This window comes from Ascaphus truei, chromosome 6 (genome assembly GCF_040206685.1).
Source record: "Ascaphus truei isolate aAscTru1 chromosome 6, aAscTru1.hap1, whole genome shotgun sequence".
NCBI lineage: Eukaryota > Metazoa > Chordata > Amphibia > Anura > Ascaphidae > Ascaphus > Ascaphus truei.
In genome coordinates, this window is record NC_134488.1 from 114,727,241 (window position 1) to 114,753,273 (window position 26,033).

General features: G+C 41.7%; 1 protein-coding gene across 7 annotated transcripts; it reads left to right on the forward strand.

The window, feature by feature from the left end:
- Nucleotides 1–329: 329 nt before the first annotated feature.
- On the forward strand, nt 330–25,022 carry LOC142497702 (alkaline phosphatase-like). 7 transcript variants are annotated; one of them, XR_012802308.1, is made up of 11 exons: nt 330–519; nt 4,091–4,210; nt 6,310–6,425; nt 10,815–10,989; nt 12,431–12,606; nt 18,085–18,228; nt 19,431–19,500; nt 21,239–21,373; nt 21,512–21,703; nt 22,255–22,393; nt 23,322–23,381. XR_012802308.1 is itself a non-coding variant. In XM_075605867.1 (11 exons), the coding sequence occupies exons 1-11, from the start codon at nt 456–458 to the stop codon at nt 24,712–24,714; spliced, it is 1,584 nt and encodes a 527-aa protein (XP_075461982.1). In that variant the 5' UTR covers nt 330–455; the 3' UTR covers nt 24,715–25,020. The 7 variants fall into 7 exon arrangements, 5 of the variants coding, with proteins under 5 accessions (XP_075461982.1, XP_075461985.1, XP_075461986.1 ...); XR_012802307.1 differs by having other exon boundaries at nt 22,276–22,393; nt 23,322–23,380; XM_075605867.1 differs by lacking the exons at nt 22,255–22,393; nt 23,322–23,381 and adding exons at nt 23,474–23,593; nt 24,443–25,020.
- Nucleotides 25,023–26,033: the final 1,011 nt, after the last annotated feature.

Genomic DNA, 26,033 nt, shown 5'->3' on the forward strand with positions numbered 1-26,033 from the left:
TTGTGGTATATTGTTTCAACCCCAACATTCCCACCCCATCAAGCAGTATGCAGAAACTGAAACTAGAAAAGACAATGCACATTGCATAATAATACAGGTTTTATTTTCAGGGGGGGTTTAGGAAACAGGTAGGGTGACAGAGCAGGGATCTTGTCTCGTTGCTCTCTACTGTAGGTGTCACCCAGGTATGCTGTGTTGCAATTTTAGGAAAAGTAGAATAAACATGAAGGTGCCAGCCACATACAAAGTCCATGTGCCCTGTATCTTGAATCCACAGTGTGCCAGGTTTGAGGGCAGAGGCTGGCTAAAAGCAACTACTGTGACACTGGCAGAGAGATCAGAGGCACAGAATCGCTCACACCTGACTCTTCCCCTGTCCTGTGGCTGCTATTTCCTGCTGTACCTCCACCGCACAAACAACCAAGAATATCCTGTGTGCAGAAACCTTGGAGAGGATGATGCTGCACTGGTTAATACTTCTGGTAATGGTTGAGTTGTCACAGTCTGTCACATTCCCAGGTACACGGCTGATTTATTTAAGTACTGGTGTTTAGAGAAGGGGTTAACATGGGATTTTTGAATGGCGACAATGAACCTTTTCACTGCTAGAGTTCCTGTGACACATTGCGAAGCATTGCGAAGCATTGCAGGCGTGCGTGGCTGGAGTATCAGATCAGTATAATGTTAAGAAAATGAGTGTCTCTCCTAATGGGCGCAGAAACAGAAATATATTTGTAAACTTTTCTGTGTATAAACACACTGTGCTTTTCCTATTTGATATACAGTACAGCACTGTGAATATTTACAGGTCTGTGTACAAAGAATAGATTACTATCTGATTAATGCTTACATTTCTAAGAGTTAACACAGTTACCTCTTACTCTGCTCATCTCTTCCTAAACTAAGCACCTATGCAGTTATGTGACCTGGCTCCTGTCTCATTATTTATTTATTTATAAAAATGTTTAACGAAGAAGTAATACGTTGAAAGTTACCTCTCGTTTTCAAGTATGTCCTGGGCACAGAATTATAATGACAAATACATGGTTACATTACTGGATTATTTATTTATTTATAAAAATGTGTTACCAGGAAATAATACATTGCGAGTTACCTCTCGTTTTCAAGTATGTCCTGGGCACAGAGTTATAACAATACATGGTTACATTCAAAGAACAGAGGTTATACAGTCAATTCACAGATATTTCATGGACAGATAGAGTTGGAAACTTGGGTACAGGGGATAAAACGGCGGGTGAGTTTCATATTGAAAGAGAGCAGCTTTAACATCAGCAAATGGCTCACACCTTTTAGCTGCGCCAAAGGCTGCCCGCCTTTGGGGCGACGCAGATGTACACTGAAGGGGTTCCGATTGAATGCTGCTGCAAATTCAACGTTCTTTGCCCTCTTGGCTCGTTATCAGGTGCACGACTATCTCTTATTCTATTCCCCTTTTTTTATTACAATGTGCATAACTATCACTCTGCATCTCTCCCATTATAATGTCCAATAATCCCAAACTCAGTTTCTATCTATTTGCAACTTCACCAGTGGACTTGCGGCTATGTACTAATCTCTCTTGCTTGTTACAGTAGGTGCAACAATATATTCCACTAAGCTCCTGTGTCACTATTTAATGCACAGCTATTTCTAACTCTACGCTTCTCCCTCTGCAATATTCTGCAATACATCACTCTGTTCCTCTGCCAAAGTAATTTACGCTAAATGTGAGTGAGAGAGTGAGAATTTTTCATCATACCTTGTATATTTCCCACTCAATCCCCATGATAATGTGCACACTTGTACGACTGTTATGTAGATTAACACTTTATAAGAAGCACAATGTAGACAATCAACTGATGTTAGCTAAATTGATGTCACTGTATTATGTCAACAAGTAGAGGTGGCTGACATTTTTTTATTTGGATCTGCCTCGGATTAGCCGGTTCATTAGACCTGGGGGGCGCAATCTTTTCCCCCTGCGCCCCCTTGCTGGCTTTCTCCCTCTCCTTCCCCCCCCCCCCTCTAACCTTGACTCAGATGTCCTGACGTCATGTTGCCATGGCGACGCATCACCAGGAGTATCTGAATCAAGGTACGTAAGGTTTACAGAAGCTCTTCAGCTCCCCTGGCATTAATTTAAATGACTTCGGGAAGCACGCGGGGCCTCTGTAAACCCCCGTGCCCCACGAAGCGAGCCCTCCCACTTTGTGCATTACTGCCTTAGACCAGGGGTGCGCAAACTTTTCCCCCTCTGCCCCCCTACATGCTGCCCCTTCCCCCCTACTCGCACCCCTTACCTTGACTCTGGCGTCAAATGACGCCGCAGGCTCATGTGACATCACATTGCCATGTGTTGCTGGAAGCCAAGGTAAGGGAAGTTGCAGAGGCCTTGCGCGGTCCCCGGGAATTTAATTGAAGAATGCAGGGACTCTGTAACTGCCGTGCCCACCACCCCCCATGGAAAATCTCACGCCTTAGGCCGAGTCCATATAAGGACAGGCCGCGCTGAGCCGTGCGGACGCTCCGCGCTGAGCCCCTTCATCCTCAATGAGGATGCCTTGAGAGGGGGATCACGCGAGCGTCCGCAGGCGTGCGGAGGCGCTGGAGTTTTCAGCCGACAGCCAAGCTGTTTTCAGCGCGCTGTCGGCTGAAAACATCCAATCAGCGTGGAGCTGCGTCAACGTCACGGTGCCGTGACGTCGGCGCTGTGACGTAGACGTCGGTGCGTCGCGGGCGATTGGCCCAGCTACGTCACTGACCCGCCTCCCTCAGTCTCCCCCCACCTCTGATCACGCCCGCTGGCTCGCCTGCATGGGCATGAAATCGCGCAGATTTCAGCAGGCGAGGCTCAGCGTCAGCGCGGCTCGGAACTCCTCACCCCTCTATGGCCCCAGCCTTAGACCCACAGATCAGTTTGAAAAAAGACAACCTGCCATTTGGATTTGTATTTTTTTATAGAGAGAGAGAACTCTGTTGCCAAATTGTTAAAAATCCGGGGGAGAGAGTGAGAATGGAGGTCGGGGGGCTTGGACTCTATTAGGAAAGGTCTTTACAATGGGGGGTTTTAACAAGGATAGATGAAATACTGGGTGTATCTTCCAGGTAGCCGGTAACTGGAGATAAAAGGCCACAGGGTTCATTATCTGAATGACAGGGAATGGCCGTATAAATTTAGGAGCAAACTTCTTTGCTGGTTTTTTTGTTTAAAAGTACGTCCCGTGTGGTCAGCCACACCCGATCATCCAGTTGCCACACAGGAGCGGGCATCCGCAAACTTCTTGTATCTGTTTTTTGCTTGACGCAATTAAATTGTTAAACTCTGGTGAATCTTTTGTAGCGTAGATACCATGTAATCCCTTTGGATTTTTAACAATCTGGCAACGGAATTCTCTCTTTAAAAATTTTTTTTTAACAAAAATACAAAATGATCATTTTAGTTCAACAAGCCGCCGCTGCTAATTTTCTGGCGGCGCACGTGTCTAGCGCCCGAATGTGGGGAAGGCAAGAGCAACAGAGGGATTTCATATTCATGTTTTCAGCAATGCAAGAAATACAAGGAGAGGCCGGGGCCCCTAAAATTCAGGGCCTGGTGGGCCTATTGGGAAATCTGGCTCTGAGGATAGCAAAGACAATTATTGCCACATAGATCCCTTGATATCTCAGTGTCACTATGTCACATTGTAAGGAGAAATAAAGTCAGACTAGCACATTAGTTCCACTATCCACTGCACCACTAAATGATGTCATCTTGTCATGGGAAAGGTAAGATAATTTCTCCCTCATATCTTTGTCACCTTGTGGTAGGAAGGATAGATTCAGTGCTACGTACTGTAGGATCCTCTTGGCCGTGTGTCATTGTAATGAAGTGATACCTTGAGAAAGTCCTCCGGGATGAAACGCGTTGGTGCGTGTTCCTATACTATTGCCGAGCTGATCATTAAAGGTTAATATATATTTTTTCCCATGTTTGGAGTTGCCCTTATTTTCGCATTTTGGATGCTTTGAGCTGTGCTCCTTCTCTCTTCTACCTACCTTTGCCTATGTCACCTTGTCCCTCTTGCCATGTCACGGCTTTTGTGTATTATAGATAAAGAGAAGAACCCTCAGTACTGGAGGGACCAGGCAATGCAGACCCTGAGACGCGCTCTGGCGCTGCAGGAACTAAACACCAAAACAGCAACAAACCTCATCATATTCCTTGGAGACGGTAAGTGATTGGATCTTTCGTCACCTTCCAAACAAGCAGTTGAATGCAAGGGCGATATTATCTATGTATTAAAAGGTCCCTCGCATTAATATAAATATTAGCAGATTAAGATTAGAACAAAACCTAAACTTCCCCTTATTCCAATTGTTCCCTTAAGCCTACACCCATTTTTCATGATTTATATATAACATGAAATAGGTTATAATGTAAGTTTGTTCTTAAACTGACTGTAAAGTATTACGGTTCCACCTTTAGAGGCGTTTTTTTACTTACAATACAATACAATTAAAAAATAAATGAAGATGATGATGAATTAGGATAACGGATGATGATGATTATAAAGTTCCTATTGGTCCTAAAGAGAATACATGCGGACTAGCAAAGAGCATGCCATAAATATCCCTCAGCTTTGTTACTCAGGAGTAAGTGTAACTGGTCTTCAAGACCACTCTTGAAAGGCCTCTGTGTTATACAAACCTGCAGTGGAATATTTGCATTCATGTGACAGGACCACTTTTGGGTTACCACCGATTTATCTTGAGAAATCCAGTTTGCATCTGTTTGGTTGCGTAAGATCGAGAGGACATCGTTACTTAAAATTCCTACTAAACATGTCCATCTGGGTGACTGACGCATCCGGCTTATCTAGATTATTCTGCACTTTAGCATATTGCTCTGCATAAACTGCATCACGTAAAAAATGTGTGTTGTTTCACCTCCCTGTCCTTAAGGCATGTCTGACATCAAGGGAGGAGTGGAGCAACTTTGGGAGATACTTTCTCCTCCCTGGCTTTCTTCCAAAGAGACAGGGTAGGGGATCAGCAATTAGAACTCTGCCAAAGCAGTAAACAAGTGTAGGGCCCTTGTTACAGGAATTTCCTGCTACAATGCCACAGTGCTGTCAGTCAGGAGGTTGGCGTTCATGGATATTCCTTGTTGATAAAGTTGCTAACATTTGACTCAAGGATCATAGTCACGTTTATGCTGGTTCACAACTGGATGGTTTTCCTGATGTGCAACAATGGAGAAAGTGTAATACAAGACGCACAAAACATGCTGCTTCCCATCATCATATCTATGTCAAGTAACCGTACTAGCAAACTGTCCCCATGGATGAGGAGGATTACCTCACAATTCATTGTAAAATGTTGAATTGTTCTAGTTCTCCTTGAAGATATCTGGAGATATCCTGCATTTCCCAACCAAATCTCAATGAAAATAATAGGTATATGTTTGCAAGCATTTAAGAAACTCCTCCAGCTACTCTGCATAGCAACTCCCCCAAATTATATGATGCCGGAGGTAGAACAACTTCATAGTAAAAGTCAGCTAATTTCAATTGAACAATTTAACATTAAGTCTGACCATTTTTATTGAAGTGTCCACTAAATGTCAGCCTTTCTGAGAAAGTATTTCAACACAATGACAGGGGTGGCCAACTCCAATCCTCAAGAGCCACCAACAGGCCAGGTATTAGGGATATCCCTGCTTCAGCACAGGTGGCTCAATCAGTGGCTCAGTCGGAATGGCTGAGCCACTGATTGTGCCACCTGTGCTGAAGCAGAGATATCCTTACAACCTGACCTGTTGGTGGCCATTGAGGACTGGAGTTGGCCACACCCTTGCGCTTTGATATAATGATATAATCACTCTACGGTACATATATTGTCTTGGTCTGTCGCTCAATACATTCTATATGCAGCTTTTGAAATGTTGCAAGTAGATCTAGATTAACCCCTTCAGTAACAGATAAAGCAGCAATTCTTTGTGTTTCAGAAGGTTGCTGGCTCCTCCATTATTGATTGGCTTAAAGAGTTTAGGACAGGACTGGCCTGGAAACCCATTCATCACCAGTTCCTTATTGGCTCTCCTCTTTTGTCTAATGATCAATTTATCTTTACAAATATCAGGAGCTGGCCTAACAATAACCAAATACCTCCAAACCATATAGAATAACCCAGGATGAACTGCAGGTTATTGTCATAATTTGCACACTCTATAATATTGTTAAATTGGCTTTATCCCTTACGAGAAGTAGTTGCGAGGACTTCAGATGTAGTGAGGACTTATTATATGCTAACCCTCTGCGATGTCTGCAGGTATGGGAATCTCCACTGTTACTGCTGCCCGTATCCTTAAGGGGCAGATGGCTGGACAGCTTGGAGAAGAAACACAGCTGGAGATGGATAAATTCCCCTATGTGGCCCTATCCAAAGTAAGACCCTTCGACCATCCCTGCCGCCATGCTCTGTGCATATATAAAGTTTGCATATGTATGTATTTGGCAGGTTTAGAGATACTCGGGGCAGCATTGCTTATGTGTACTGATGCTTGTGTGTGTTTGTACCAATACTGTACATGTGTGAGTCAAGGCCACATGTTTTATATGAAAGAAAGCAAAGAACGCACCGCACACCAGTGACTTCTTTTATATCTTTGTTAGTTGGTCTAGGTTTTTCCACACTTGCACCCATTACTTCAATTCATTAGAATTAATTAATTTTGTTGTTGAATGTTCCTTGCTCCATTCCTTTGCTGTTTTGCTGTACACATGGTTTATATGTGCATGTCCAGATAAGCACACATAGGCATGTGCACCCCTCCAGTAAAGAGATGCTTTTCAAATTTACATCTGATGGGCTCTTTGCTAATCTCAGATGAAAATGAGCTAGGTGCATTAGTGCAGAAGAGTGCTAATTCCTCATCCTTGGCCACCAGCCAACTGCCTGAGGATTAGGCTGTTAACAATCACCACCTTGATGTTGTGGTACCTGACGATGCCAAGTCTCGGGGCGTCACCTTCACTCCTGAGTCTGTTTTGTATTGTCCAGGAGCCCACGTGCCTTAATCCTTTTATTTTGAGTTCATTGCTGTCACAGGGTGACAAATCAGGCAGTGATAGGATAGGAACCAAATGCAACCAAATGACTCCTTTGTTACACAGACTTGGGTTCTAAATCTAAACATGACACTAGTATATTTTAGCCCAAATTGGTAGGAATGCAGGATCTGTTCTTTTGTTTTCCACAGTGTGAGCTATTGCTGGTCTCTTTTGTATCTGCAGACCTGTTAGTAATGAGCTGACTATTAGCAGCCAAGTGCTTGTAGTCTCTGCATTGCAAGCGCTACTTATACCTTGGGCTGCAACTCTTAAATGTTTTAAACACTCCACTGCCTATAATAGTCATAGGAGACCACACAATAAGCATGTAGGACAACAAAGGATTTTATTCTAAATCATCATACATATAGCTTGTCTATAGTTTTGATCCTCAGGAGGGCTTTTCTCAAGCTGTAGCATGATGATTTATATTTAAATCCTTTGTTTTTCTACATACTCCCTGTGTAATGATCTCCTATGCCTAATGTGGCCATTTAAACAGACAGTCCCACATAGCAGGTCAAATATAAATATATAAATATATAAATATATATATATATATATATATATATATATATATATATAGGTATACATTACCGTATAGCAGCAAAAAGGGAGACAGCACTCAGGGGAATGAAAATAAATGTATTAAATACAGCACATAACTCCAACGTTTCGATCCCACAGGGGGATCTTCCTCAGGGTGGTGCCCTGAGGAACCACCCTGAGGAAGATCCCCCTGTGGGATCGAAACGTTGGAGTTATGTGCTGTATTTAATACATTTATTTTGATTCACCTGAGTGCTGTCTCCCTTTTTGCTGCTATGCGGTAATGTATACTTTTATATATATATGGGCCATGCACCTATTCATTATTGAATTTCTATTGGAGTGCCAGTGATTTTTTATCACACACACATATATATATATAACTATATATATATAATATTTTTTTTAATCTGTTTTATTTCCTTCCTTATAAGGATTCCAAAACTCAAAGTAATGTTTTACTTACGGTATTTACATCCTGTGAACAATTAATGTTTTCCATTTCTTCTGGTCTACTGAATGCTTTCTTTCATCAGCTCCTATGCTCTCCTAGACCCTTTTCAATCAGGTTTCTGATCTGCTCACGCAACTAAAACAGCACTCACCTAAGAGGCAAATTACCTCCACATTGATGAATACAAAGTACAATACTCCCTTTTCATTCTATTTTCTGAAACTCTTGATACTGTTGACCACCCACTTCTCTGTCACACATTCCACTCCCTTGGTGTTTGGGACAAAAGCCCTCTCCTGGCTTTCTTCCTACTTCTAATTGTTCCTTTAGTGTATCTATTGCTACAGTAACTCCTTTTCTTCCACTATTGAAATATCTGTTGGTGAATCTCAAAGCATGGTTATGGGACTTCTCCTCTTTTCTCTGTATATACTCTTCCTTGTTGACCCTCTTAGTTCATTTTGCTTCAAGTATTACATGTATGCAGGTGACATACTACTATATCTATCCACACTGAACCTCAGATCTAGAGTACACTCCCAAGTCTCCTACTGTCTCTCATCATGGATGGCAGGATACCTTAAACTCAATGTCAAAGACTGAGCTACTCATAATCACACCTAAATCAAACCCAATGGTGCCATTTTATGTCACAGTTACACAAAAATCCGTTCCGTTTCCCAAGCCAGTTTCTTAAATGTCATATTTGACTCTTCTCTTTCGTTCTCCCTTCACCTTAATGCTATTGGCAAAATCGTGTATACTAATATACAGCTTTTTCTTGTTTTCTCAACTACAAAAATGCCAATACTTGCCCCCATTCTCTCCCGTCTGAACTACTGCAGCCTCCTCCTTAGTGGCCTCACTGCCTTGCAGCTTTGAGGCCTTCAATCTATTTGAAACGCTGCTGAGGTTAACCTCACTCTCCTCTCATTCAGCCTCTGCTTCTCTCCTCCTGTTAGCTCTCATTAAACTATGCATTCAATGCAGAATTATTTTCTCTTTCAAGGCTGTCCCCTCTTTTGCCCTTCCTTATATCTCAGTTTTAATCTCTAGCTACACCCTTACTTGCCCTCTATGAAATGGTCAGACCTGTTTTCTCTCTACTCCTCAAGTCACTACAGCTCTCACACATACAACCCTTCTCATATGCCGAACCCTACGTCTCGAACACCCTCCCTTTCAATATTCGCCAAGCACCTTCTCTCTCTAACTTCGAAATCAGAGAACTCACCTGTGCTTGAAGCATCCCAGAAACAGCCCAGAATGGCCACTGATCACTTAACTACAGCATGCTCCTTACCTTTGTGACTCCTTTCTCCCAATGTTGCATTTATGTCTCGGTGCACTTATCCCATCTGTATTAATATATTCCCTGTATTGGGCTATATATATATATATACAACAGCAGGCACTTCAAAGGCTCCAAGGTAACAGGTGCTTGTTCAACAAAAATCAACAGTGAATCAGGTGTCCCACAAGGAGACAAAAAACAGCACTCAAGATATAATGCAAAAAGTGTATTGAAAACAAAAAGCAGGCACAAATAAATCCGTATATATATAAAAAGAAGAAAGCGTCCGATCCTAGTACAATAAGTTAAAAAAAAAACATTTAATATTCCCAAAAATCTAACAAATAAAAACTCACAAACAACACCATTCATCCTCGCGTATTGTTCATGAGGGACGACAACAGTGGTTGCATGGCTCCCTGAGTTCCAGCTGGACGGAAGCTCAGGGGAGTTTGGAACTGACACTATCACGAGGCATACGATCAGAGGAGCTGAGTATCCAGTCACTGGTGCATGAGTATTATCTCATAACACGCTCTCTATTATCTGTTGTTTGTGAGTTTTTATTTGTTGGCTTTTTGGGAATATTAAATGTTTTTTTTTAACTTATTGCACTAGGATCGGGCGCTTTCCTCTTTTTTTCTACAGATTCATTGGAAAGTCGTTGGCTCCATACAGACGGCTGCCTGGATCCAGCATTAAGAATCATTTACAAACATTTTATATATTGGTTTTGGGAACATTTTACAGTGGACATTCATCCCTTTTGGTGTTTGGACTTGATATTGGTTTGATTTGCACTTATTATATTTGTGTACATTTATATGTATTTGTTCCACCTCATAGTTAGTAGGTTTTCCCTCTAATTTAATTATATAGTCCTTAATGTAGGCTTATATATTTATCACTTGGTCACAAATTATATATTTATATATCACTAGTTAGACTTCGTTTATATAATATATATTTAATCATTTAATATTAGGTTACACTCAATCTATCTCTTTGTTATATATTTTCACTTACAATAATATCACTTACACACTAAGGGTGTTATATTCATATATATTATTTATAATTAATTACTATTCAACACCAGATATTTAGGCACAGTCTTTTATCTGTCAATATATATATATATATATATATATATATATATATATATATATATACACACACACACACACACGCACACACACACACACACACACACACACACACACACACACACACACACACATATATACACACACACAATGTATGCATTGGGGATACCAGCATTGAAAGCCTCTCAGCCCATTTGGGCCATGCTCAGAAATTGCTATGCATAATAGGTACATTGCTGACAGCAGCAAAGCACGCACATATTGGGCTCGCTAAATCCCTCCATTTCATATGTAAAACTCATCTGTTTGACTCATGACAGACATACAACACAGATACCCAGGTACCTGACAGTGCTGGCACAGCCACAGCCTTCCTGTGTGGGGTGAAGACCAACATGGGCACATTGGGTGTGAGCGCAGCCACGGTGCCAGGCCATTGTAATACAACCAGGGGCAATGAACTGGATTCTATCCTCAAGTGGGCTAAGGAAGCAGGTGAGTGGAGTAGCACATACCTTGCCATATACATGTTGCACATGGCAGGTGAATTGAAGGGTGAATGCACAAGTCCTAGTTAAATAAAATGCCCTCGGCAAGGGGAAAATAGCAAAGGTTCAGGAAGTAAACCATTTCCAGAGGAGCTTCACCCGTGCCAGTGTTGTTGGAGGGCACATGTATCTGTGCAAACAAAGGGAATATATTAATGTTTTCTGCATAGGATTGTAAATTAGTGGTATACCATGATAGATTGTATGCTATTTGCTGCCAGGGGTGTCTGCAATGCGTTGCAAAGCTGTAGCAGAGAAGTGGTTAAGTTTAACTGCTTGGGCATTCACTTAAGTATATATTCTATAACTTTGGAGGAAACATTGCTGTAAATAACAGGTAATATTACTGTAATAAAAGGAAATGCGTAAGAAAACAAGTCAATCCAGGCCTCTCAGGAACAGAACGAGTTAACTCATTTTATTTTTGGCGGCCTCACTCTGCAATTTTCTCTAACAGTGAAAAATACAAAGCCAGGTCAGAATACCGCCAGGAAAAACGGTTAACCAGCAGCGATCTAACAATGACCGGAGCAAAGAAACAAACCAGGAACAAAAATAATAACTCTGTTTTTGACGCCTCTTGAAAATGAGCATGCTGCATTTGGTAATCATACTAATTTTCTTGGATCATTACCAGATCCCCTGTGCTCCGTATTATTTAATTTAAAATACATTTAATTAGCCACAATCTGCAGAACACTGCCATGCCTGAATTTTTGATTTGTTTCATGGTCACTTCAATTGCTCCCTCATCTATAGAAATAACCAATCGAGTCTGATCACCTTTTTTTTAATCAGTGATTCAACAAACTAGAGTGTATGATTTCTGAGCAGTAAGGACCAGGAGTCATACACTTTGGAGAGCCCAACATGATTTGTACAGTATGGGTTTTCTGTTCTTCAGTCTCTAAGTCAGGGGTAAGCAACTCCAGTCCTCAACGGCCACCAACAGGTCAGGTTTGTAGGATATCACTGATTCAGCACAGGTGGCTCACTCAATCTTCGACTGAGCCACTGATTGAGCGGCCTAGGACGTTTGACATGAAAACAGTGTTCATTATTTATCAAAAGGCTACAGGACAAACTAGTTTAGATCTGAAACATTTCCCCTATCTCTCGGCCCCTTTGCTTCGAGGAGGTACCAGTGAAGCTTCTTACAATGGGCCATACGCGGTGCTAGGCAATAGGACACCTTTCAAAACCCGAACACACCTTGCAGCCTATTTATGTTAAAGTGTCTTCTGGCACCAGTAGGTGTCCTGTGGTTCTGCTCCGCTTAGTCAGTATGAGATTATTTGCTAGAACCAGCCAGTTGCAGAGCTTACGTCATACACTGGGAAATATAGACATTGCAGATTTAAACTGCAGGAACTTGTTTTGCTTTTCAGGGAAGTCAGTTGGGGTTGTAACTACAACCCATGTTACCCACGCTACTCCTGCTGCTGCCTATGCTCACAGTGCAGACCGGAACTGGTACTCAGACCGAGATATGCCCCCAGAGGCCATCACCCAGGGATGCAAGGACATTGCAAGGCAATTGGTGGAGAACATACCTGATATGGAGGTAAGTGTGTTATGTACAGCCAATCACCTCGCTGTCATATTGGATGGCCAATAGAATTAAGGGGAGACAGGCAGGGCAAATATTGTTATCCACACAATTTAATGTAAATTCAGCCAGCAACTGATACTATTTAACACTACTACAGAATATCTACCTAATCACTAACACACACTGATAAACACACAGACACACTGATAAACATACAGACACACTGATAAACATACAGGCACACTGATAAACATACAGGCACACTGCTAAACATACAGACACACTGATAAACATACAGGCATACTGATAAACATACAGGCACACTGATAAACATACAGACACACTGATAAACACACAGACACACTGATAAACATACAGACACACTGATAAACATACAGGCACACTGCTAAACATACAGACACACTGATAAACATACAGACACACTGATAAACATACAGGCATACTGATAAACATACAGGCACACTGATAAACATACAGGCACACTGATAAACATACAGGCACACTGATAAACATACAGGCACACTGATAAACATACAGGCACACTGATAAACATACAGGCACACTGATAAACATACAGGCACACTGATAAACATACACTGATAAACATACAGACACACTGATAAACATACAGGCACACTGATAAACATACAGACACACTGATAAACATACATACACACTGATAAACATACATGCACACTGATAAACATACAGGCACACTGCTAAACATGCAGACACACTGATAAACACGCAGACACACTGATAAACATACAGGCACACTGATAAACACACAGACACACTGATAAACATACAGGCACACTGATAAACATACAGACACACTGATAAACACACAGACACACTGATAAACACACAGACACACTTATAAACACACAGGCACACGGATAAACATACAGACACACTGATAAACATACAGGCACACTGATAAACATACAGGCACACGGATAAACACACAGACACACTGATAAACACACAGACACACTGATAAACATACACTGATAAACATACAGACACACTGATAAACATACAGACACACTGATAAACATACAGACACACTGATAAACATACAGGCACACTGATAAACATACAGGCACAAAAATAAACATACAGGCACACTGATAAACATACCGGCACACTGATAAACACTAATAAACATACACTAATACACATACACACTAATAAACATACACTAATAAACATACACACACACTGATAAACATACAGACACACTGATAAAAAACATACAGGCACACTGATAAACACGCAGACACACTGATAAACACGCAGACACACTGATAAACACGCAGACACACTGATAAACACACAGACACACTGATAAACATACAGGCACACTGATAAACATACAGGCACACTGATAAACATACAGGCACACTGATAAACACACAGGCACACTGATAAACATACAGGTACACTAATAAACATACACACACACTGATAAACATACAGACACACTGATAAACAACATACAGGCACACTGATAAACACGCAGACACACTGATAAACACACAGACACACTGATAAACACACAGACACACTGATAAACATACAGGCACACGGATAAACATACAGGCACACTGATAAACATACAGGTACACTAATAAACATACACACACACTGATAAACATACAGACACACTGATAAACAACATACAGGCACACTGATAAACACGCAGACACACTGATAAACACGCAGACACACTGATAAACACGCAGACACACTGATAAACACACAGACACACTGATAAACATACAGGCACACTGATAAACATACAGGCACACTGATAAACATACAGGCACACTGATAAACACACAGGCACACTGATAAACATACAGGTACACTAATAAACATACACACACACTGATAAACATACAGACACACTGATAAACAACATACAGGCACACTGATAAACACGCAGACACACTGATAAACACACAGACACACTGAAAAACACACAGACACACTGATAAACATACAGACACACTGATAAACATACAGGCACACTGATAAACATACAGACACACTGAAACATATAGGCACACTGATAAACATATAGACACACTGATAAATATACAGGCTCACTGATAAACATACAGGCACACTGATAAAAATACAAACACACTGATAAACATAAAGGCACACTGATAAACATACAGGCACACTGATAAACATACAGGCACACTGATAAAAATACAAACACACTGATAAACATACAGGCACACTGATAAACATACAGACACATTGATAAACACACAGACACACTGATGAACACACAGACACACTGATGAACACACAGACACACTGATAAACAAACAGGCACACTGATAAACACACAGGCACACTGAAACATATAGGCACACTGATAAACATATAGGCACACTGATAAACATACAGGCACACTGATAAACATACAGGCTCACTGATAAACATACAGGCACACTGATAAACATACAGGCACACTGATAAACATACAGACACACTGATAAACATACAGGCTCACTGATAAACTTACAGGCACACTGATAAACATACAGACACACTGATAAACATACAGGCACACTGATAAACATACAGACACACTGAAACATATAGGCACACTGATAAACATATAGACACACTGATAAACATACAGGCTCACTGATAAACATACAGGCACACTGATAAAAATACAAACACACTGATAAACATAAAGGCACACTGATAAACATACAGGCACACTGATAAACATACAGGCACACTGATAAAAATATAAACACACTGATAAACATACAGGCACACTGATAAACATACAAACACAATGATAAACACACAGACACACTGATAAACATACAGGCACACTGATAAACATACAGGCACACTGATAAACATACAGGCACACTGATAAACATACATACACACTGAAACATATAGGCACACTGATAAACATATAGGCACACTGATAAACATACAGGCACACTGATAAACATACAGGCACACTGATAAACATACAGACAGACTGATAAATGTACAGGCACACTGATAAACATACAGGCAGACTGATAAACATACAGGCACACTGATAAACATGCAGACACACTGATAAACATACAGGCAGACTGATAAACATACAGGCAGACTGATAAACATTAAAAGAATAGGTGATAGTGCGCAGCTAATACCTAGTAAAACACAACCTGTGAACAGTGCACAGTGAACAAAAAACAATATTGTTGACCTTGGAAGTTAGGAAGACACTAGATGTGGGTCTGCAGCCTTTCTTGGGGGTGGCTCGACACCCCTGGAACTAGACAAAAAACAAAAGAACAAGGCGCACAACGCACATAGTGATGTATAGTTTAAAAAGTGACTTTATGATTAAAAGTAAATAGTTCTGCGTACATCAAAGTAAAATAAACAAGCAGTTGTTTAATAGGTAAACTGCTTGTTTATTTTACTTTGATGTACGCAGAACTATTTACTTTTAATCATAAAGTCACTTTTTAAACTATACATCACTATGTGCGTTGTGCACCTTGTTCTTTTGTTTTTTGTACACTGATAAACATACAAGCACACTGATAAACATACAAGCACACTGATAAGCATACAGGCACACTGATAAACGTACAGACACACTGATAAACATACAGGCACACTGATAAACATACAGACACACTGATAAACATACAGACACACTGATAAACATACAGACACACTGATAAACATACATACACACTGATAAACATACAGACACACTGATAAACATACAGGCACACTGATAAACATACAGACACACTGATAAGCATACAGGCACACTGATAAACATACAGGCACACTGATAAACATACAGGCACACTGATAAACATACAGGCACACTGATAAACATACAGGCACACTGATAAACATACAGACACACTGATAAACATACAGACACACTGATAAACATACAGACACACTGATAAACATACAGACACACTGATAAACATACAGACACACTGATAAACATACAGACACACTGATAAACATACAGACACACTGATAAACATACAGACACACTGATAAACATACAGACACACTGATAAACATACAGACACACTGATAAACATACATACACACTGATGTGCACAGAGTACACAAAGGGGTCTATTTGCATTTAAAACAATTTGAATATTTTTATCTGAACGGCAACATATTGACTGGACTACTTCTCTAGCAACCGCGGAAATCTCATAATAATTCTACAATGCATCCACTGACCATACTCTATTCTTTGCCAACTTCTCATACCACACAAAAATGCTTCCTTCTGCACTGGAATGGTCTCCAGTCCCGGCCCTTTCCTCCTTGGTAGCTACGCAACTAAAGATTCACCAGAGAGTAGAAATTCGATTGCGTTAAGCATGTCTTGTACCCAAAGAAACAAGCCTGCACCTTTCCGTGTAGAGAGGGAGGTAATGTAAGGACACGAGCAGTGGCTGCTTCATTCCATGTAGGCCCCATGGCCTATAAGAAGGCACCCTGGACTAAGACTGTTGCTTCATAACAAACTTGCTACTGTGGAGGCAGGTTGTGTCGCTCCCCTGCTACTGAATCTCTCTGGTTCTATTTCCTTCTTTATGCAAAACCTGGTACTGTCTCCGGCTTGTCATACTACTATCCTGCCTGTTGTTGACCCTTATTCCAGTTCGTCCCATTACTGCCGCCAGCCCTGACCCCTGCCTGCTTGACTAAATTTGCTCTCCGCATGCCTCGACCTCGGTCTGTTTAACGAAGTTTTCGGCTTGCACACTGATCCCAGATACTACTCCAGACTCTCCCTATGGATTTAACTACAGAGCCTGACACTTAGACCTGCGCTAATATTAAAATGTAACGCCTCCCTCAGTTCCTCCTACATGCTCCATTAAATTATTATATCACAGAACAGCACAGACATGCCAGAAAATGGGCAACTAAATTAATACATATACATTTTGGCTTTGATACATAGAGACCAATGAGACGGTGACACACACAGGGGGTTATTCATTAAACTGTTATGGTGCAGATCGGAGCATTAGTGCAGGAAAACTCCCAGTGAGGTCAACAGGAGTTTCTGTGCGATAGTGCCCCAATCAGCACTATCGCAGTTTAATGAATAACGCCCATGGACATTAATACACATGTAAAGACACTGATGCACAAAGTCTAAACACAGATATACACATATATAGTCATACACACATTTGTGCATGCGCTCACACAGAGTCCCACCCATGCTTATATCTTATATACAGCTACAATTGTAAACCTGAGCTTTTTCACTTCCATAGGCGCTACATCCCTGGAATTGTGGAACCTATTTGATACCCCCAAGTTGTACCATTTACAGTTGCACAACTGGGTAGTGTGTTGTTTAACCCCTGAAGCGCAGTTCTTGCTGTGTATTTTCTGAGCTTGGTCTGCTTCTTGGCTCAGGTAATCCTGGGAGGGGGGAGAAAATACATGTATCCATGGGACACCCCAGACGTTGAGTACCCTGATGATCCCATGTCCAATGGCACGAGACAAGATGGACAGAACCTGACCAGTATATGGGAAGAGAAAAAACCTCCTGGAAAGGTATAAGATCACATTGCAATGTTAGGGATCCATTTGCATGATTGAGAAATTGAGAGTTACTGCTGCGGCACAGTTTATTCGAGCATTTGCCCGTTCTGTGCCGCAGCAGCAGCCTGGCGCGCGCCCGAGAGTGACGGGCGCACGCCGAAGCAGCGGAAGAGCGCCCTCCGATCGGGGCGCTCTCCCTACCGCTGCCGGGTCCGCCGGGTCCCCCGGAACCCCCTGCCGCTGTCCCGCGATCGCGGGACACCAGGGCTCCCTCGGGGAGCCCCTGGACGCGCGTGCAGGGGGCGCACGCTCCCGAAGACGCGTGACCGCGCGTCTATGACGCGCGGCACGCCGAGGGGCGGCCACTAGCAAGCCGGGAAATCTCCCGGCTTGCGGATCTGGCCGCAGTGTAATAAACTGTGTCGCCAGTGTACAGTATCTGGAGCCTGCTGTAAAACACTTGCATATTTTATTTATTTATTTATTTATTTATAAAAAATGTTTTACCAGGAAGTAATACATTGAGAGTTACCTCTCGTTTTCAAGTATGTCCTGGGCACACAGTTATAAAAATACATGGTTACATTAAAAGAACAGAGGTTATACGGTTAATTCACAGGCATTTCATGGACAGATAAAGTTGGAAAATTGGGTACGGAGATAAAGGGCTTGTGATTTTCTGATTGAAATAGAGCAGCTTTAACATCACCAAAGATCAGTGAATGGCAGCAAACGGCTCACACCCTTTGGCTGCGCCAAAGGCTGTCCACCTTTGTGGCAACGTTGGAGTGGTTGATTTTCAATGCAGCTGTGAACAAAAAGTTATTTGTGTCCTCTTGGCTCATTAACATTCCAGGGGGTGGGGTTGACGTTGCACAAAGTACAAGCAAATGTTAACCCTTAGCACGCTGGTCCTGTGCAGAGGGGAGCAGCTCTTGGGGAGCCCCATCAGACAGTCCGCCTTTAAACATGAAGTGATCATTGTATCACTTTCGGTTCTACAGACCAGTGTGCTCTCTTTCTTAGAGAAGACAATAAAACATTACTTCTTCATCAATCTAATTAATGGTAATGCTAAACAAAGCATTGTTCCTTGATCTCACTATTGCTTGAATTGTTTGCAGAACATTGTTGTACGCTCCTTAATTTCTCCCCTTCTCTGGATTTCTGCGAATCATTGTTCCTCACCATGTTATATGCACCTCTATTTATAGATCTCTCAGTATGTTTGGAATCGCGATCAGTTGATTGACTTGGACCCAGAGAATGTTGACTATTTGATGGGTGAGTGAATATCAGGCACACCTGATATATAGGTAAACCCATTCTGCAGAGAGAAATACAAATCTCACCGATTCCTACAATGGGTACGAGAGGAATCCCAGTAACATTAGGGAGCATACTGTAAGTCTCGCCGGCCTGTAATATGAGCTTCACTTACCCTTCATCAATGCTAAATTATATATTAGGGACACATGGTCTCTCACAGAAATTGGGTGCATTTTCTCTAATTTGGGGCACACCTTTGTTTTTAACATAGTGGCTTCATGGACATATGCACCCTACAGTACATAGCACTTATTGCCTTAGATTTGTCGCCAGAAGCCTGCTTGTGGTTGCAAGATGTAATACCAGGCACTTCACTTCTAGAACAATTGACCTAGGTCTCTCAAAATTGCAGCCAGGCGAAGTTAGTCAATAGGCCCATTTGACTGTTTCATACTTTCAATATATTTGTAAATATAACTTATAATGTTGTCTACATATTCGTTTGTTCCCAGGACATACTTTGAAACGAGAGGTAACAATTGATTTTGTCCTGGTAAAATATGTTATCAATAAATATTTGCTATAAGACCAGAGATGAAAAGAACCCCTATATAGCACTCTGTCACTTAGTGAGATGATGACAATTTTAAAACAGGATTTATTAGGAACTAGTTAAAACAATGGGGTTTAAAACAAGAATTAAATAAATTGCAAGCGCTTAAGTGACTCTATCTAAAGGTATAGTAAACCCTAGTGAGAATAGTATATGGTCAGTGTTAACGTCCAGTGTTATGTAGATTCACTGGCCCTAGTGACACTTGTATAAAGTCATCTCCTAGGGAATGATAGTGTGAGGGAAGAATAGTAAGAGCCTTAACCATAGTGCCACGGTATAATAAGTACTGGTAGATGCACTGATACCAGAATACCTTGCACAGGGCTGATATGTGATCCAGCCAGGTGCTCAGATTGTGATTGTTTAAGTCAATCCTAATAGGTTGTGCACCACTCCTGACCACGAACGTGATTGTAATATTGTGTACGTGAGTGTATATAACACAAACATTGTCGTGTGAGCTGAAGATCTGAAGTATGCAGATCTATAGCTGACACTAGTACTTAAAGGGTTAATATACGGTTGGAAAATAAGACACTGCTGAGACTCCTAAATGGTCAAAATAGGAGATGTCAGCTAGGTAGAACACTATATAGGATCAATGGTAGGTTGTCCAGTGACTAGAACCTGAACCTAATATGTGTTTTACCTCTCTACTTAAGGTAGTATACTGGCACTTCAGAAACTTATAGGTGTCAATTAGGTTTCTGAGTGGGACCCCTGACAGCTACCAAATATATGTTATAATATCCCTAGGTATACTACTGAGTAGTGCGATATAGGTAAGTAGCTGGGGTATGCTGTCCCTAGTATTGTAATAGTACATTGCCAGTGTAATCAAATAAACTTCCTGTGAGAGAGCTCCTTTGGACCGTCAGTTCTATCGGGAGCATTTCACTTGGCTGTAGCGGGGGTAATTGTATAGTGTGTTTACATCTGCTGTAGCGGGGGTAATTGTATAGTAAATAAATATCTGCACCTTCTGAGATTTCAGGGATACAAATCTTCCGCCTTCTCCTACAGATATAAGATGGACATATAGCAACAATACAAATGTATGACTAAATGCAAAGCATGCATTTCTAATGCAAGGGCAATCATTATTGTTGCTCAATGTTTGAGGTTTTGCTTTCACAGGTCTCTTTGAGCCTGGGCATCTACTGTATGAACAACAGAGAACGAACTCCACAGACCCTTCACTGTCTGAGATGGTACACGTGGCGATTCAGATCCTCAACAAAAATCCACAAGGATTTTTCCTGCTGGTGGAAGGTGGGAACGTCTTCGCCTCTATACATCACAGAGCAACGTCATACGCAATATCTCTCTGAGAGAGCTGTAATATAATTCTCCTCCCGACCCCATTCATCATTCTCCACAAACTTGTTTCCCTTTGTATCCCCACTCCAGGTGGAAGAATAGATCATGGACATCATGCTGGGAAGGCAAGCCTTGCATTGCACGAGACGGTGGAGTTCGACAGAGCTATTGGGCTTGCTGGAGATCTAACTTCAGAGAATGACACTCTGACGGTGGTCACTGCTGACCACTCCCATGTCTTCACCCATGGAGGCCACCCTCCCAGGGGCAACTCTATATTTGGTAGGTATCATTGAGTGAAATATCTTTGTATATCACAGAAGCTAGTGAGAACCATACACAGTCCTTTGAAGGGACATTTGGCCCCAGTTTTTACTCGCAATCAATTATTAAAAGAGTTGCCATAACAATCTCTCTAAGAACTAAGGCTGGTTTTTCTTGTCCCTTTCCCTGTCCATTGTACTGTTCTATTGTAATTATTTTCAAAGACTTCCTGGAATATTCCTCTTAAACACGTATGGGTGATGTATTAAGCTCACCATATTAAAGGAGTAATCCATGCAATATCCTGCACGTGTTTTTTTTTTATTTAAATAAATCAGCTCTGTAGTATTAGATAATACTTACTAATTTATTTATTTTTGTGTTCAACTCTTAATGCCATTTTTAATAAGTTTTAATATAATGAGAATCCTTTGATTTCTATAGCAGGCATTAGGCCACCTCCCCAGCAGTGCAACATATTTGTAACACTTTCCTGTTTCTGATAATGTGTTGCCAATATCCCCAGCAGTCTGAGCTGCAAACTGTAACAATAGATAATGTTATCTTAGTAATATAAGAATACATTGTAGCTGCTGAGTTACACTGACTGAAGGATTGATTGAAACTGAAAGGCAGCCATTTAGTGAACCCTGGGAAGCAGAATCTGTGCTGATCGATTAAGCGAGAACAATTCGATCGACATCTTAGGTAACTAGTTTCAAATAAAGGTAATCAATTTTTTTTTTAAGTGTCGCTTGGATTGCTTCTTTATGCTTGATTCAAATGCTTAAAAGAGCAATTGAACCGCCCTTTTTTTTGTATTATTATTTTTGTACATGGTTTGAATGAGGGGGTCTCCAGAGCTGATCCCCATTAATTTCAGCTCCAGGGACACTGCTTCCCGAGAGACACACCTTCAAAGGGGGTGCCGGTATCTCGGGAAAAATGTAAAGCTCCCGCGTTACGCGGACCAGTAGGAAGATGAACCTGACGACGTTATGGCCTCCTATTGGCCCGTTACCGGCACCCCCTATGGAGGTAAGTATCTCCAGAAACAGGGGGTTCCCGGATCTGAAATGAATGGGGTACAGCTCCAGAGAGCTGCTTCAACCCTATGTTTAAAAAAAGTTGCCCACTTGAATTGCCTCTTAAAAGGTGCTGTCCAACATAATGGGGAAGGAAAAATGTAAACAACGAATCAGTGTAACTGGCTTATTTCAAAAAAGATTCAATACCCTTAAATTAATTATTTTCCTTGTTTGTATCAGGTGCAAAATTACTATGCATCACTTTTCTCTGTGACCCCACAAACAAATTGAAAAATTAAGATACTGTATATAGTACAGTCCAGATAAGGGGCACACACCACCAGTTCAAAGCAAGGAATTACATGTTTATTAAAGTAATCTGAAGAAATGTCTCAAATTACCAATGTTTTGGTCCATGTGTACCTTCCTCTGGGCTGATCATCTACAGAGATTAGATCAAGATTGTAAAAACCATCCAAAGCATTTAATTAATATGGGATTGAAAGCTTAAAAAAAAAAAACATTTTAAAATAGTTATAGTTTTTTTTAAAGGTGTCTTAGTTTAACCCATTAAACATGTTATCGCTACCTCTTTACTTTTGCTCTAGGAAGGACTGTCCCTTCTGGGGGTAAAAATTGACATATTTGTTTCCGAAAGAGAATTCAAACAGACAAGTTAAGTGTAAAGATGTCTTGAGGTTAAATGTTTTGTGTGACTGGTGCTAAATCTTTTTCAACATCTCTGCCTTCATCCCCTCAGGGTTGGCTCCGTACACCAGTGACATTGACGGTAAGCCCTTCACCTCCATCCTGTATGGAAATGGACCGGGTTACAAGATAGTACAAGGTGGGAGAGAAAACATTTCAGGTGTGGACACTGGTAAGTTCAATTAGGCCAAATCAGCTCTGTGGATACGTGGAACATCCATTGCTGTGTAAAACAATTGTCAAATAATATACCCTACGTTTGCATTGGAATTGCTAGAAATGTGAAACCACAATATTGTCTCATAGCAGAAATAGATTCCCCAGAGCTAGAAGGATTATTGGTGCAAATGGAATGAGTTTTTACAGCATCAGCATGTTGGAACACCTGCCACTCTGTGTGTTTTCATTAGGAGCTGCCACCGTCATCAGGGTGGAATAAAATGATAAGGATGAGATAGCTGCTATCTCTACATTGCACACATATCTCTTCTGATTTAATTACGGTCATAGAACAGGGATTCCAAACTGATCATATAGAATCTCACCCCTTGTCCATGCAAACACAGCATCCTACAAAGTTAAGTATAACATACAGTACAGTATGTATATGTCCTATGGTTCTGCTCTAATGTCGGAAGACTCATGTGTGGGTTGTATTTCTGGGTTTAGGTTTTTTGTTTGGAATTTTTATACTTTAAATAATTTGATACTTTTTGAAATGAGTGTTGCATGGTATTATGCTATAGTTTTTTTTCTATCTGTGTGTGTGTGTGTGTTTATATACACACACACACACACACACACACACACACGCGTGTGTTGTGTGATATATATATATTTAAAACAGTATATAGATATATTTACATACAGATAAATATAAATATGCATTTCTCTCTATGTAACTACTGTATAGTCTATTCTATATTTTATTTCTCACTCTTTTTTCCTCTCAATGTGTTTATTCTATTTTACATGCAATTTGCTTCGTTCCTTCCCATTTTTTATTTTTTCCTTTCTACAGCTGATGCCAATTACCATGCGCAGTCAGCAGTTCCCCTTGATCAGGAGACACACGGTGGAGAAGATGTTGCAATCTTTGCCAAGGGTCCGATGGCCCATCTTCTGCATGGAGTGCATGAGCAGAACTATATCCCTTATGTCATGGCGTATGCAGCTTGCATCGGTCAGAACAAGGATCACTGCACAGACAGCCAATACAGCAATGACTCAGGGGAGACCCTTCTCCCCTGTCTCACTCTCCTCTCCATGCTCATTGCTCGGTTTATTATCTAAAGCAGTCCACCTTCAAATAGCTTCCAAAAGGATGGCCATTTTCAGAGTCTGCATCTTGTCCAAGAGCGTGGACTACACATATATAGCATTCTATTTAAACGGAGAGGGGATTCTGGATTTACCAGTAATATCTCCTCTTGGTTATATTGTCCACTCCAGGATACATACAGTACTCCATTGTAAGTAGCACCACTGCCAATAAAACTAAGGGAGGGCACTTTGCTGGTGTTTTGGTTCTAAAATTTTTTCCGTGTTTTGGTTTTATCCGGAACTTGATTGGATTTGTACAAAAAAAGTCTGAAATAAATTCAAATAAATTAAAAAATTGGTCAATCTTTTTCAAACTTCTCACTTTTGGTAAACGTTTGCGAGTTTTTCCATTCACAAATTCAAAAGCTTGCCCAGTTTTATTAAAAAAAAAACTAAAAAAAATCAGTGGATAAGCATGTAGAGGGAGAAAGGGGGTGGCCCGGGATTAAAGGGGTTACACCCCATTTGGCCATCCCCTGACCTCCCCCGGGAGTCAAAGGGTTAACTGGGCTAATGTTACGCCGATGCTCGCCACAAACCGGGACCGGACCGCGGGGCTGAGGTGGGGTTATATAATCACCGACCTGAGTCCACGCAGACTGATCCGGAGTGCGCAGTTCATAGTCGTACATCGCAGGGTCAGGATTGGAGAAGGCAGCATCGTCGTTAATGAAGCAGGAGTTCGGCAACAGGAAATCAGGAGTGCCCCGCTTCAGCTTAGGAGCGTGAGCGCGGGGGTGGCTTCTGCGCGAGGAGCGGCCTCGGCCCATGACGCCGATCTCAGCAGGAGGAGACAGCAGGCTGGCCGAAGTTCACCGCAGGGCAGCGTCGGGAAGAACCAACGCTTCAGCGCAGAAGTCCAAGGCAGGTCACTGCAAGAGGATCGCAGCAAGCCGCAGGAAAGGAAGGGTAGCCACTGCTAGGAGGGAATGCAGCAGGTACCGGTGCTGGCAACACGCTTCAGCACAGACGTCCCGGGTAGGCCACTGCAGGAGAATAGCAGCAGGCCAGTGCTGGCATCAACGCTTCAGCACAGACGTCCAGGGCAGGCCACTGCAAGGAGATAGCAGCAGGCCGCAGGAAAGGAAGGGTAGCCACTGCTAGTAGGGAATGCAGCAGTACCAGTGCTGGCATCAACGCTTCAGCACAGACGTCCAGGATAGGCCACTACAGGAGAATAGCGGCAGGCCACAGGACAGGAAGGGTAGCTACTGCTAGGAGGGAATGCAGCAGTTACCAGTGCTGGCATCAACGCTTCAGCACAGACGTCCAGGGTAGGCCACTGCAAG

Coding starts and splice junctions, on each gene's coding strand:
- LOC142497702 (XM_075605867.1), top strand. CDS start 456: ATGATGCTGCACTGGTTAATACTTCTGGTAATGGTTGAGTTGTCACAG. Junction 4,211..6,309: donor CATCATATTCCTTGGAGACG/GTAAGTGATTGG, acceptor CGATGTCTGCAG/GTATGGGAATCTCCACTGTT. Junction 23,594..24,442: donor CATTTCAGGTGTGGACACTG/GTAAGTTCAATT, acceptor TCCTTTCTACAG/CTGATGCCAATTACCATGCG.